At 49.8% G+C, this 14,216-nt stretch overlaps 1 protein-coding gene across 3 annotated transcripts in view; it reads left to right on the top strand.

The window, feature by feature from the left end:
- The window catches only part of TRIOBP (TRIO and F-actin binding protein), a 65,717-nt gene that overhangs the window by 8,756 nt on the left and 42,745 nt on the right, over positions 1–14,216 (top strand). For all 3 annotated transcript variants that reach the window (XM_081211090.1, XM_081211089.1, XM_081211091.1), the window contains exons 3-8: positions 1,083–1,219; positions 1,701–1,842; positions 3,038–3,212; positions 5,223–5,613; positions 6,289–6,421; positions 10,187–11,563. In XM_081211090.1, coding sequence (XP_081067216.1) covers positions 1,083–1,219; positions 1,701–1,842; positions 3,038–3,212; positions 5,223–5,613; positions 6,289–6,421; positions 10,187–11,563 — 2,355 coding nt within the window. The remainder of the gene's footprint in view (positions 1–1,082; positions 1,220–1,700; positions 1,843–3,037; positions 3,213–5,222; positions 5,614–6,288; positions 6,422–10,186; positions 11,564–14,216) is intronic.

A 14,216-nucleotide genomic window follows, 5' to 3' on the forward strand; every position in this document is an offset into this window, starting at 1 on the left:
TATATGGTAATTGATGGACGTAACAGGTATCTACTGTAAAGCCATTTGCACATGTTGCAATGCATCAGGTCCATGCAGAATGTAGGCACCCTGTATACAGAAAAGAGCAAAGCAGTGATATTTTAGGGAGCAGGCTAGCAGGCGGTGCCCATTATTTACATCATAGGAGCCTACACAACACAAAAACACTGTTGCTGTATATAGGTTTTATTGTATTTGTTTTTAATCTTATATTTTGGAAATGTACATCCAGGTTTTTTTCCTTTAAAATTTTTTGGGGCCCCCAAGAGAGTGGGGTCCTAAACTATAGCTTGTTTAGCTTATACAGTGGTACCTCAGGTTAAGTACTTAATTTGTTCCGGAGGTCCGTACTTAACCTGAAACTGTTCTTAACCTGAAGCTCCACTTTGGCTAATGGGGCTTTCTGCTGCCCCTGCGCCGCCGGAGCACAATTTCTGTTCTCATCCTGAAGCAAAGTTCTTAACCCGAGGTACTATTTCTGGGTTAGCGGAGTCTGTAACCTGAAGCGTATGTAACCTGAAGCGTATGTAACCTGACGTACCATTGTGCGTAAATCCGACACAAGTCGCTGTTTTAATAGGGTTGCTAGATGAACCCATCAAAATATGCTAGGAGGGAGTGCCACAGTTGAGGAGCCACCATCAAGGAGGCTGTGCTGTATTTGAATTTGATCTTTCTATTTATCTTGGGAAATTGCACAATGGGCTTGGGTTGGAGTGAAATAACCAAGGATCAGATTGTTAAAAAAAAAAGTTCTGTTGCCTAAATAAGGGGAGGATAAAAACAAAAAGAGGATCCACCTATTACTTTCCTATACAAGTGGTACACAGTGTCTCAAAGGGCTTTTTTATGTAAAGGACACTGCAGTCTTTAAAGCTTACACAGAACTCTTCATCAAGCAGACTGAGAAGGCAACTGGGGTGTGGGTGTATGGAATGTGGCAACGTTCTTTATTGCTCTCTGCTGTGCAAGGAAGACATTTTCTGTGCCCTGAAGAGTACAGAAGGAGCACCATGGTGCCCCTGAAATATCTCCCGCCGACTCCCATTTCTTTCTGACAGGAATTGAAGGAACACGCGGCGAAAACTCCCAATTCCCTCGATGGTGACAACGTGGCCAGTCCCTGTGACCCCTTGTGCATTTTAGTGCCCCAGTGTGAACTCTATGTCTGTGTGGGCTCTGAGGACAAAGATGAGACGTAAGTGTTCTGATTGTGCCGGGAGGGGGGAACCCCCCCCCCCACGGTGATTCCTGTTGGTGACAGGAATATGAGTGATTAGGGAGGTATCCTAGGCCCAAATGATTCAGGGCCTTGTAGATTAATAGAGGAACCTTGAACCTGGCTTGGTAGTGCATGCACAGCTAGCACAATTTTTTTAGAGCATGGGAGCTGTGTTGGGACTCCAATTCCCATCAGCCCCAACCAGCGTTGGCAGGGGGTAAGGAATGTGGGAAAGGGTAGTCTAGCAATTTCTGAGGAAGCCCCAGGTTCAGATTGTCTGCTGGGGTAACAATAAGGTGGCCGCTGAGGCCTTCCTTGGCTCTTGGCGTTGGCTACCTTTACACTGGCAATGCTCGGCCATCTTGAGCAACTTTCTGCCATGGGCCCAGCGCTTGGCTTTAGCCCTCACCTGCTGGGTGGTTGTCGACCATTTGTGTGTGTTTTTGCCGCCCTACAGCTGGCAGGAAAGCTTGGAGTACACCCAGCTGAGCTGCAGAGCTGAGGAAGAACCCACCGAAGTTAGTACCTGTCCCAGCACCAGCACCGTCCTTGATGCAGAAGCGGATGTTGTTGACACAGATGCCCGTGCCACGCTCGAGGTGAGATGGAACTGTGTGTATGTGCACACGTCTCTTGGCAGCCTCATGTTCCCTTTGTAATATTCCTTATTTCTGAGCCTCTTTAGATCCCTGCTGAGGCACCACTGCATCCCTGCTCACCAAGCAAAGGGAGGCAGAGCAGATCCTTATACATTGCCTTGCAGTTTAAGGTCACCTTTACACCATGCATTTCAAGCACAGGGCTGCCTCCCGGATAGCTCAGCTGGTAGAGCACGAGACTCTTAACCTCAGGGCCATGGGTTCGAGCCCCACATGGGGCAAACGATTCCTGCATTGCAGGGGGTTGAACTCGGTGACCCTTGTGGTCCTTTCCAACTCTGCAGTTCTCCCTAAAATAAAAGTCCTGGGAACCGTAGTTTAAGGGAACAGTAGCTTTGTGAGGGGTAAACTACAGTTTCTGAGAGACTTTGGGGGAAGCCACGTGCTCTATATGTACAGTAACTTGGGGAACCTCAGATTCAGAGGCACCGACTTGCGCCCGAGATCGAGAAAGCCGGTGCATATTGCATGTGCAATGTCGCATCATCAGGAGAAGACCAAGTGCGGAGCCCAGTGTGGCACTGCTTCAGTGGCCAGCAGCTCCTTCTCTTTCACTCTCAGGAGGAGCCGGCCACTGAAGCCACAGCGCACTTGGCCTCCTTTGCCCCCTCAACATTGAGAGGGCCTGGCCCACACCCCACAGATACAGGGGGAAGAGGGGTGGCAAAAACACCTTGGCCCTATAGAGTTGGCACCAGTGCTCAGACCATATGCCAAATGCGGCCCTCTTGGCCCCAAATCTGGCCCTTGGAGCTTTCTGCAGGCTACCCCCCACTTCACACCTTCCTTGAGTGTTTTGGCTCAGCTGGAATGTGCCCTTGGGCTCTGATATGGCATCCTGCATGCCTGAATGGAGGGTCAAAACTAGCCTACTGTACAAAGGTGAAATTTGCATGGCCTGCCTACCAGTGGCATGTGGCCTCCAGGTGTTTGCCTAGGTGGGAATGTGGCCCTCACTTTGAAAAAAGACACACACACCCCGTTCCTGACTTAAAGCATCTGGGGCCCTTCTCCTAGGGACCTGATGTTTGGTATCTCTGACACATAGGCTTTCCTGCTGACGGACAGAGGCAGCAGGGCAGTGTAGGAAACAGCCTCTCTTTTTCTGTGTGTTCCCTGCCTCCCCTTTACATAGGACTGGGAAATGACCAGGCTGCTTGAGAGCATTTTGGAGCCTGACAAAGACAGCACAATGTACTATGCAGGCCAGAAGCAAGAGGCACGACCCGAAAAACTGCATGCTGATAGACCCAGGTGGGCGGACCCAGCATCCTCTGGGAGAACAGAGTCCTGGAATTGCCCAAAAGCAGGTATGTGTCATCCCCCTCCTCAGTCTCCTGACCTCTCCCCACCTCCTGCCAGCACAGATCTTTCCGTAGATCTTGTTTCTTCCGAGGGTGGGAACACACCATCCCAAAGGAAAGAACTGTAACTGCAGCGTTGCACTAGGAACCCAAATCCTGTGCCTGGATTTAATAAACAGGAATACATTTGCATAATCAGTTCTCCCACTGATTAGGATCTCAAGCAACTTTTAGCGGGATTCTGAGATGGCAAAGGGCAAAATGTGCTGAGTCAAGCATCCTGTCCCTGCAATAATTTCCACTTGTTTGATGGGACTTCCTAAACATACCCCCTAAATCTGTTATGGGGTTCCCCCAGCCTTTCGGGGCAGATTTGGCATGCAGTGGGGAGAAGAGCAAAAGTCCCATTGCACAATCAGAAATCCTTGTCTGATGAGACGTGCTACTCGGATCCCTCCCTTTGTTCCTTGACCAGGAGGGCTATTAACAGTGGGGAGCTTTTACATTGAAAAGTCAATCTGGAAATGCCAGAAACTGGATTCTGCCCACAGTACAATAACCTAATGGAAGGATGTAGTTTATAATTGTTATTACCTGACCTGGGACCTGCTGGTGAAGTGCTTATAATAAATGTAGATGTCATCATCTTTATAATGCACACGTACCCCTAGTGTGGTTGAGGACGTGGCCCTCTGGATATTCCAAAAGGGCTGAGCTTAGGGGACCAGCCATTTCATTATGCAACAGGGCAGGGACGGAGAACCTGCAGTCCTCGCGGTTAGGGGATGGATATTAGCTCTGATGGAGTTTGGATTTGATATCCCGCTTTATCACTACCCTAAGGCGTCTAAAGCAGCTAACATTCTCCTTTCCCTTCCTCCCCCACAACAAACACTCTGTGAGGTGAGTGAGGCTGAGAGACTTCAGAGAAGTATGACTAGCCCAAGGTCACCCAGCAGCTGAATGTGGAGGAGCGGGGAATCGAACCCAGTTCACCAGATTACGAGTCCACCGCTCTTAACCACTACACCACACTGGCTCTCATGATGGGGGACATGTCATGCTCCTTCTGGGGCAGTTTGCCCTCTTTTGGTTCCCACCCTGCACTCAGCTCTCACTTGTGGCTCCTAGATGCTGTCAACATACGACAGTGACCATGCCCCAGGAAATGGCTTTGACTGTCTGGCTAAAACAGGTGAGAGTAGCCGATGGGTTTCAAAGCCTCGGTGAATTAGGGGCTTCCCCTGCATGTGAGGGTAGGCTCTGGCGGATTGTGTGGACAAGACCAATAGTGGGTTCAACAGTCAAGAAGGTGGTTTCTGCACGTGCTGTAGAAGGAATTACCTGGGAAGGTAGCCCATGTAGGAGAGAGAAAACTCTGATCCTACACCTCCACTACCTTGCAGGATATCTTGGGAGAAGAAAAGGCTATAGAGTAAACCTTACATAAATCCAGGGTGGAGTCCCTAAGGCGGTTGGATGGCGCCTTGTGCGCCTCCTTCCAGCAACTTCTGCAGCCAAGCTGGTGCCAAATGTATTGCCCTGCTTTCCCTTGGACCACATCAGTGAAGCCGTCGAGAGGGGTGTCTTGTAATCTGGGCAGCCCTGGACCTCCATACACCCTGCCCAGGCTTGTGCCCTGGAAAGGTCACTTCTGTGCTGCTGTTACAGTAGTTTGACTTCACCCCCGGGGGCGCACGCCATTGTCTCTTGAGACAGACAGATGCCAACAACAGCTCCCATCAACCCTGACCATCAGCCATGCTGGCTGGAGCTGATGATTATTGGAGTCCCACAACATCTGGAGGGTCACAGCTTCCCTTTCTATGGCTCCTGTGCTGCCCACTTCTAGCCAAAAATAAATCTCTTCTGCTTGGAGAGGCAACTGGGTGTCCTGAGCTAATACCCATTTCCATTTGGCACATCAAGTTTGCTGCTGGTTTGTGCTCTTTTCCTGCCTGTGCACACACTTTGAGCATGGGAGGAATTGCTGCAAGATCTTTCCCCCCCTCCCAGTTTCCAGGGCTGTGAGCCAGGACCAAGGGGACGGCAGGAGGAAGCATCAAGCCGAGAGTGGCTATTTCTCTCTAGAGCGACGCAAGTCCGAGCCGAGCCGGGCCCCTTCCCCTCCCCGTGCGGGCCGTGGCGCTTTGCCTGCCCGTGGCGATGCCTCTGGCCCCGGCAGGTGGCCTGCTTCCTCCATCAGCTCCGCTGACTCGGACCAGAGCTGGCGCACGAGCGGCAGCAGTGAGGGTCGCCACGGCCTGATGAAGCAGGAGTACAGCATGCTGGCCGACCTGCCCAAGGTGAAGCGGCTGGACCACCGGCAAGCTTTTGAAAAAGAGCGCAGCCGCACCAGAAGTCCTGGCCGGGCGGAGGTGGAACGGATCTTTGGCCACGAGCGCAGGTGAGGAAATGGGGCAGCCCTGGGAGATTCGCGCCTTGTCTTTTTGTGTGGAGCTGGTCTCCTGAAACAAGCACCACTGCCCTGGCAGTAGGGGTAAGGCAGAGTCAGTGCGCCAGCAGAACCAATCCAGTTTTTTCAGAAGGGCACCTGCACATCTCTGACCTGGCTACCACCCTGACGTACCCAGCAACGGGGCAAGTTCCTGTTCCTCTGTCCCAGCTCCTGCTAGCCTAGCAGTTCGAAAGCATGCCAGTGCAAGTAGATAAATAGGTACCACTGTGTTGGGAAGCTAAACGGTATTTCTGTGCGCTCTGGTTTCGATCACAGTGTTCCGTTGCACCAGAAGCGGTTTAGTCATGCTGGCCATATGACCTGGAAAGCTGTCTGTGGACAAACACCAACTCCGTCGGCCTGAAAGTGAGATGAGCGCCGCACCCCATAGTTGCCTTTGACTGGACTTAGCAGTCCAGGGGTCCTTTACCTTTACATATTTTTTTTTACCCAGCTAAGCCTCAACAATGCCAGTGTGGGGAAGGTAACACCACCCTCCAAGATCCGATAACGGGCCCAAAGCCCCTTGTCATGTGCTTTTTTTTGAAGGTCAGCTGTTAATTCAGCACCTCGTAACTATCTGTTCTCCCCCACCGCCACCTTTCCCCCTTTTCTGATGTTTAGGAAGTCGGAGACGCTGGGGGCATTCCAAGCCCTGGAAGAGGGACTCTTGGAGCGACTGGATAGTAAGACCCTGAAGCTGGCAAAGGAAGGGCGATTAGTCAGGAGGCAATCAAGCCCCAGTCTGCGCAGAGATGTGAGTGGCTAATCCGTAGTGAGGAATGGCAGTGCGGTTCTAAGGGGGAGGAGAATGGGGCCTGCTTAAATTGTATTCTCTCTTGGCCTTTATTTTCCTCATTTTGTCTCCATGTATTTACAACACTCCTCCTCAAAGGGCAAAGCTCTTGCTTTCTAATCTTTACTCCAGAGCAGGCACCCCCAACCTTCGGCCCTCCAGATGTTTTGGACTACAATTCCCATCATCCCTGACCACTGGTCCTGTTAGCTAGGGATCATGGGAGTTGTAGGCCAAAACATCTGGAGGGCCTCAGGTTGGGGATGCCTGCTGAAGAGAATGAGGCTGTTCAGGTCCGCCCAGGGTACCGTCTTAACAGAAGACTGCACCACCTCAGAAGGTGCACTGGTTTGAGAGTCGACTACCTTGTTGCATTGTGCCTCCTTTGCTGCCCCCTCCTGGCACACAATTAACCAGCTTCCCTTTCCCTCAATTGGCAGCCTCTGGCCGCACCAGATCCTCAAAGCCAGTATTGGGGAATCTGGGGGTCAGCCAGATGTTTTTGGGCTCCACCCTACCCACAGCCGTCCCTGGGTAGGCTCAAACCACCAACCTTCTAGCTAACAGCCAGCCGCACTGACCCATTGCACCACTGGGAGACATCATTATGGGCTCATGTTGGCCAGAGCTGATGGGAAGCTGAAGCCCAGCCATTTCTGGAAGGATGCCGGTTCTCCATCCCTACTCAAAGCCGCTTGAACTGGTTCTGCTCCCTCCTAGCACCACTAGTATGTGTCTCTGTGTGTTTGTGGACCATTTTGACGTGCATTGCCAGCCAAGCCGAAAATCAGGATGGCTGAGCTTCGAAGCTTCTGCCTCGAGCCTTTCTTGCATCCTTAGATTGGGGAAGGGATCACCACACTGATATTCAGATGTTCCCCACCCAGCTCTGCCATATCTGCGTTGGAAGGAAGTCTGGTCACTCATTGCGTTTGCCAAAGGGTGGCAGCGGTACAGCTGGGTGACCAAAATTGCTGCAGACTGCTTGTACTTCCCTACTACTTTTTGCTATTTGTGTCTGCCAATGCCACAGTCCCAGTTTCTGTGGGGTTCCCCTCTCCTTTTGTGGTGCTAGGCATGCACATGCATGCATAGTCTTTTAAAATACTAGCACTATACATAAATGGGAGGGAGCGCGGCTGTTCAGTTTGTACAGTTGTACGTTGGATCTCAAACGCCTTGGCTCCCGAACGATCAAAACGCAGAAGTGAGTGTTCCAGTTTTCGAATGATTTTTGGAAGCTGAACATCCGGGCGCGGCTTCTGTGGCTTCTGATTGGCTGCTGGAGCTTCCTGCAGCCAATCAGAAGCCATGCTTTTGTTTCTGAATGTTTTGGAAGTCAAACGGACTTCTGGATTCCGTTCGACTTCCAAGGTACAACTGTATTTCCACCTAGTGATCCTTTAAAAAGGGAAAGAATATGACGAAGGGGTACAGAGCACAGGTGATATGCCTGGGATCAGAAGTCATCAGCTGGGGACAGCCTGTTGGACAAGTTAGTCCAATGCTGACCAGTTTGGCCTGTGCCATGTTTGCTTTCTGTGGATGATCAACACATTCTGCATGTTTTGCAATTCTTTACCAGTGTCAAGTCCAGCATCCTCACTGACTTGGCTTTCTTTATGACAAGTAAACACACACCCTAGTTCCCAGCCTCTGCTACTACGAAGAAGGCTTGTGTTGCCAATGGCTAGTGAAATTTCTGAGGCTGTAAGAAAGGGGCTGAGTGGTGTTTATTTAAGATCATTTCTATGTGGCTTATTGTATAAAATACCTCAAGTGGTTTAGAGCAAACCAAAAGACCACAAATATTACAAAAAACATGCAATAAAAGCATTGGTACAAACTACCAAGGACAGCAATTTAAAAAGTACAGAAATGCAGTCAAGCCTTGTAACATCCAGAAGACAGTTTTAACAACTGGGGAAAGCTAGTGGGGAAGAAAGCAGGTCTTCAAAAGATGCCTAAAGCAATTCGTGGTCAGTAATGATAGAGGTGGCAGCATAGCTATGTAGCGTTAACCTCTGGCAGCTGTTTGGGTGTTTGGATCCAAAGAAGGCCAAGCATCCTGAACTTTGGGGGCATCTCCAGGAAGCTGGTCTTAAAGTGGCTTGCATGGCTGCTTACACAACAAATTAATGCCAAACTATGGAAAATAAATCACCAATCTTGCTTAATTTCCCTAACATATACAGCAGGGGTGGAAAACCTTTCCCAGCCCAAGGGCTGAGTTTTCTTTTTCACATACCCAGGTTGCACACATGCATGCACACCTTGAAATGGCAGCTCCCAACTTTGATGCCTTCCTGGCCCCATTGAGAACCATTGGGAACAGCTGGTGGATGGATGAAAAGAGGAAGGAGCACTTTGATCTTTTATGAGGCTTCCTGAGTACTGGTGATAAGCTCCATCCCGCAGGCCAGTGCGAGCCCCAATTTGGCCCACAAGGATGTTTTCCCCAAACCACTCCCTCCTGCCCCGCATCTGAAGTCTCGCGTGACATCTGATGTGAGGGGCCCGAGGAAATGGGGAGCTCAGTCATGCAGCCAATCCCTGCAGAAAGCAGTCTTGGCATTGACACCCGTCAGCTGGTAGGTGGTGGCTTCAAGCCTGTTGATCAGCAGCACTTTGAAGCACCTGGTTAGCTGTTTGCAAACCCTACATGGTGCTTTGAAGTCCCAGCAATCATTGATGTTGTTCTGACGTCAGGTGATTGACAGGTGAGCGGCCCTGCCCACCTCTCACTTTCTGCCTGTGGGGGACCACTGTCCAGATCAGGTTCCCCATCTGTGCACTGGGCAATTGGTGAGACTTTTCTGCAGTTGGGCTTTATTTTCCAAGCACTGCCTGGATGCAAATGGCTCTGTTACTTGGTTACTTCAGGCATTGAAATAAAAATAGGTCTAATGCTGTGCGGTGTTAGGCCGAAAGATCACGGTAGCCCAGGAAGGAGGTGGCGTTCAAGCCCAGTGGGTCTTGAGCATAAGTAAGACTGACTCTCTCATGGTGTGGGATGAAGTGATGCATTACACACACACACACACACACACACACACACACTTTTCAGGTTTATACATTTCACTGATACTACAATCATTTTGACATTTCAGAACTTGACTTCCTTCTCCCTTTTTCTGCGGTTCCTTAAATTTATTTTAAATACCTTCTGCAAATCCAAATTAACTTAATTTGCTCGTTTATTCATCTACTTTAAATATATACTCTTATGAAACTGCAGGTTATTACAATAATCCTGCCAACGTTCTTATCTGTTCAAAATTTATCTGTAAATATTCAATAAATCATTTCCATTCTTTTATATATAAAAAAGTTTGTTATCTTGATTTCTTATTCTTCTGGTAAGTTCCGCCACTTCTGCATATTCCATAAGTTTTTGTATCCAGTCTTCTTTTGCTGGGACATCTACTGTTTTCCATTTTGGGGCAAGTAACATTCTTGCCGCTGTAGTAGCATACATGAATAAGTTTCTATACAGTTTAGGTAATTCTGTCCCTATAATTCCCAAAAGAAGTGATGCGTTTTGGACACAGTTGAAGCAGCAGCAGCTGATTTGATTTAGTCTGCTTCCACACTGTCAGTCGGGAGACAGTTATTGAGTTGGAGAAAAAGATGGATGTGATCCAAGGCAATTTTAATTCCCAACACACGACCAGAGTGTTAGCCTTTTGCTGTCACAAGGCTACTTATTTCCTTCTTATTTTTCAGGTTAGCAAAAGACTTCCCTGGGAGCCAGAGCAGCCCAGCAGGAGCAGAGGAGGCCCCCAGCGCCTAGGTAGACCAGAGCAGCGCCCTGAGCGAAGCAGCAGGAGCCAAGGGGAGCCCAGTCGCTCTGGGAGCTCCCCTCAGCGCCTGGAGAGAGACAGCAGGAGCAGGGCTGTGTCTCCACACTTGGTGGTACCTCAGCAGCCGGCGGAGCGGCGGAAATGGGCAGACCCCGTGCCCCATCCGAAAGGTGACAGGGACAGGGCTCCTCTCCGCAGTCCCACGAGTCACGGGAAGCCAACGGGTGATGGGAGGAAAAGCCAACCGCAGCTCTCGCACAGCTCTGGGAAAAGCACGGAGACCAAGTGGAAAAGCTGCCTGGGCGCCGTGAGCACAGCCCACTCCAGGAGGAGCTTGGACAAGGGTCAAGTGAGGCAGCTGGAGAGGTACAAGGAGAGTGACCGGAAGGCACGGGGCAAGCCTTTGCTCCCCTTTGACACGGGCGAGCACCCGAGGAAGGAGCTGAGAGACTACCGGGGAGCTGTGTGCGATTTCAGCCCAGGGAGGGCCATGGCAGGCCGAGGGCAGACCCTGAGTCCACCGAGGCCCAGGGAAGATGGCCGAGGGGCTCAAGGAGAGGCCAGGCGGTCTCTCGGCCCAGGGAGAGATGCAGGGATTGGTTTGAAAAACCGTGGGGAGGTTGGGGGTCTATTTAGTCCTGGGGGTAGCCAGAGGGAGACCAGGCGCTCCCTGAGCCCGGGGAGCTGCAGAGAAAGTGGCCGGCATAGCTCTGGGGAGGTCAGGCAGTCTCCCAGTCCTGGGCGGCTGGCAGAGAGTAGCCGCGCATATCCACAGCAGGCGAGGTGTTGCGCTGTGAGCAAGCAGCACGCAGAGGGCAGTTGGAAAAGCCCAAGGGAGGCCTGCAGCAGGACCCTACGGACAAGTCTAGACACTGACTGGCCGGGTGAAGAAGAGCCGGTCAACCCTTTTGATCCCAGGAGACAGGACAACTGGGAGGATAGCAGCACATCCCTGTGCCTCGCCAGCCTGCCGGTGGCTGAGCTGAAGAGGGCTGGCCCAGGAGACCCCTCTTGCCCCGCGAGGCCGGAGGCTAGCCCAAAGAGCCATGAAGGGTCCTTGTGCCACGTGCATCCAATGCAGCTCTTGGAGAGAGATTGGATGAGCCAAGGAGAATGTCCTCATTCGGCAAAGCCTGGGCAGCAGCAGCAGCAGCAATTGGAGGGTCACTGGAGAAATCAAGGGAGCCCAATGGAACAGATAGAGGATGAACGTACGAATCAGGGAAGGTGTCCAAGTCCTGCAAGGCCAGAGAGTCGGCCGGAGAGTGACCGGAGCAATAAAGAGAAGCTCTTGTATCAGGTAAGAAGGTGACCATATAGCACAGTGGTAGAGCATCTGCTTAGCGTGCAGAAGGTCACAGGTTCAATCCCCAGCATCTCCCTGGCATCAGTATGCTCATATATCAGCCACCTTCAAATGTTAAATACTGCTTGCAAAGGAGCACCCACCAACTCTTACACTTCTCCCATCCTTTAGTCAGGATTGCTTGCTCTTTGTCCTCTGGACTAAACAGAGACTAAATTTGTTGCGCCTAATATTCAAAACTTGGGTCACGAAGGTTTCCTCATAATGGCATACAACAAATCAAGTTGCACAAGGAATGGAGTGTTTAGCTGGTCTTTAATCAGTTTCTCTCCCACCTTTTTGTCCAAGGACACTTGAGGCTGCTAACAATATGGTAAAAACAGCATGAAAATTCATCAGCATTTTAGTGTAATTTTCTCCTAGTAGACACATATTTATACGCAGTTTTGACCCAATGTACATATTTTTGCAAGCATTTTCCCCTAACATGATGCATTTGTATCTTATTTTCATGAGTATCTTCATTTGCATGCACACCTTCCCCCTAATGCATGCTCCTCTTGTGCAACGTCTTTGGTGTTGCAAACCTGGTTTGCATTAAACCAGTGTTCCCCATTTTGCCCCAAAAGGAAAGCTTGGGTTTAATGTTGGCAACTAACCAGGATATTAAACTGGGATTGAGAGTTAATGAAAGCATGATCCAGGATAGATATGCATGCCATGAAATGGCTGGTTCAGGGTTACAAAAGATGTGTTAATATGAGCACCTGAGAGCTAGGGGGAAGGAAGATCACCCGGGACAGAATTAATCTGTAATCAGTTCCTACAGAGCCAGCCATCCTTGGCGTTCAGCCCACTTTAAATGGGAACATTCCATCTGTCCTGGGATAGGGAAGTGATTAATAATAATCGCTCCTCTCACTGGTACGCTGCACTTTAAAAAAGATAAATCAAATCTAAAGGTGTTTATTTTACACTAACTACCTGCAGTTGAGAAAAGCTTTTGCAGATTAACAGTTAAACAGATGCCACCCACTTATTTGGATGACAGGCATTGTAAGAAACAGATTGTGCATCCTATGGAAAAAGTTGTGTGGCGATAGACCACGGTATGCCTATCCTAGAAAGGGAAACTGTTATCTTGTGTCACGATGCAGTGGGTGTCCGATACAGGAGATAGTAATTGTTATCTGATGAAAATGAGTATATATGTTATCAAGTAGCACTGTTTGCAATTTCAACAAAGAAAATCTGAGTGAGAATCTCAATCCGAATGTCAGTGGTTTGTAAAGGTTACATGTTAACTTGAGCAAGCTAAGTCTTAAGAGTAACCCCTGGAAGATTTAAGGGTGATTTTGATATATTTATTCATGTTTTATGTCTGTGCCAATAGGCATTATACTGTATTTGCAGTGACCTATGGCTGCAAGCAACAAATATTTATTGGGCTAAAAGCTAAGCAGGATATTAAAGCGGGATTAGATTTAGTCTAAATATACTTGCATATACTTAAATACATTTGAACTATATAGTTGAAGGAGCACCTTTCTCCATCTGTCTCTCACATGCAACTCATGAGGGAGGGACTCTTCTCGCAGTAACATCACTGTGGGTGGCAAGGAGGGTGTGACTGCGAGACGGGGCTTTCTTCATAGTGGCACCCTGTCTCAGGAACTCCCTCTCAAGTGAAATCCATTCCCTTTTCCAACTGTGTTCAGACAGAACATTTTATTTGCCCAGTCCTTTGGAAAGGGATAGATACATGGAGGCACTGTAGTTTTAATAACTGTCAGTTTAGCCATAAGTGTAGTTCTTTCAGATTCTACATTGTCAAGCGCCCTGTGCACACTTTCAGAAGGAAGGGCAGATGTAAACCGAAGGAAATAATACCCTGGTTAGTTAGTTAATCTTTTGAACCTGGGTTCTACTCTGTGTCTGAAATGGGGAAGTAAGGTTTAAAGCAAACCAGGATCATAGCTCTGAAGGCAGTACATTAAGGGAGGAGAACATAGCCCTGATGTTCATCTCTGGGCTCCAAGAAGCTATTGTTCATAAAGGTCAATAGTTTATGAAATGGAAGGATTTCAATTTAGCTGTGTCCATGAGATGTGGACATGAAACCAGAGAAGCCATGATGAATGTCCAAATGGGCCACCGTAATGTATGCTGGTAATACAGGCGAGGATCAATAGAGCAGTGGATATTTTCTCTGTAAGGCTGTAGTTTGGTGGTAGGAGGGCAGGCTTGGCCTCATGTTCAGTCCCTGGTTTCTTCAGTTAAGGAAAGGACAGTTCTAGGACAGTGGAAGCAGGGGCGTCGCAAGGGGGGTGCAGTCCACCCCAGGTGTCATGCCTGGGGTGTGTGTGTGACAAATCCCCCCCTGGGCGGATCGGCGTGGTGGCACTGGCATCCTTGGCAGGTGGATTTTTGTGATTGGCCCAACTGTCGTTGCGAAAATCTGACCACTGATCGTGCAAATACACCCGGCGGCTGCCAGGGGAAGCCACCGGGGGGGGGGGGGCGCAGCCTGGGAGGCTCCTGCCTCCAGAGCATCCCCGCAGGCGGCTAGCCCCGCTCCGGGTGCTGGAGCACCTAGCCACTGAGTGGAAGCAATGATATCCTGGGGAAATGGATTTGAGACCTATCC

The sequence above is a fragment of the Podarcis bocagei genome (assembly GCF_964188305.1).
Source record: "Podarcis bocagei genome assembly, chromosome: 10".
Taxonomy (NCBI): domain Eukaryota; kingdom Metazoa; phylum Chordata; class Lepidosauria; order Squamata; family Lacertidae; genus Podarcis; species Podarcis bocagei.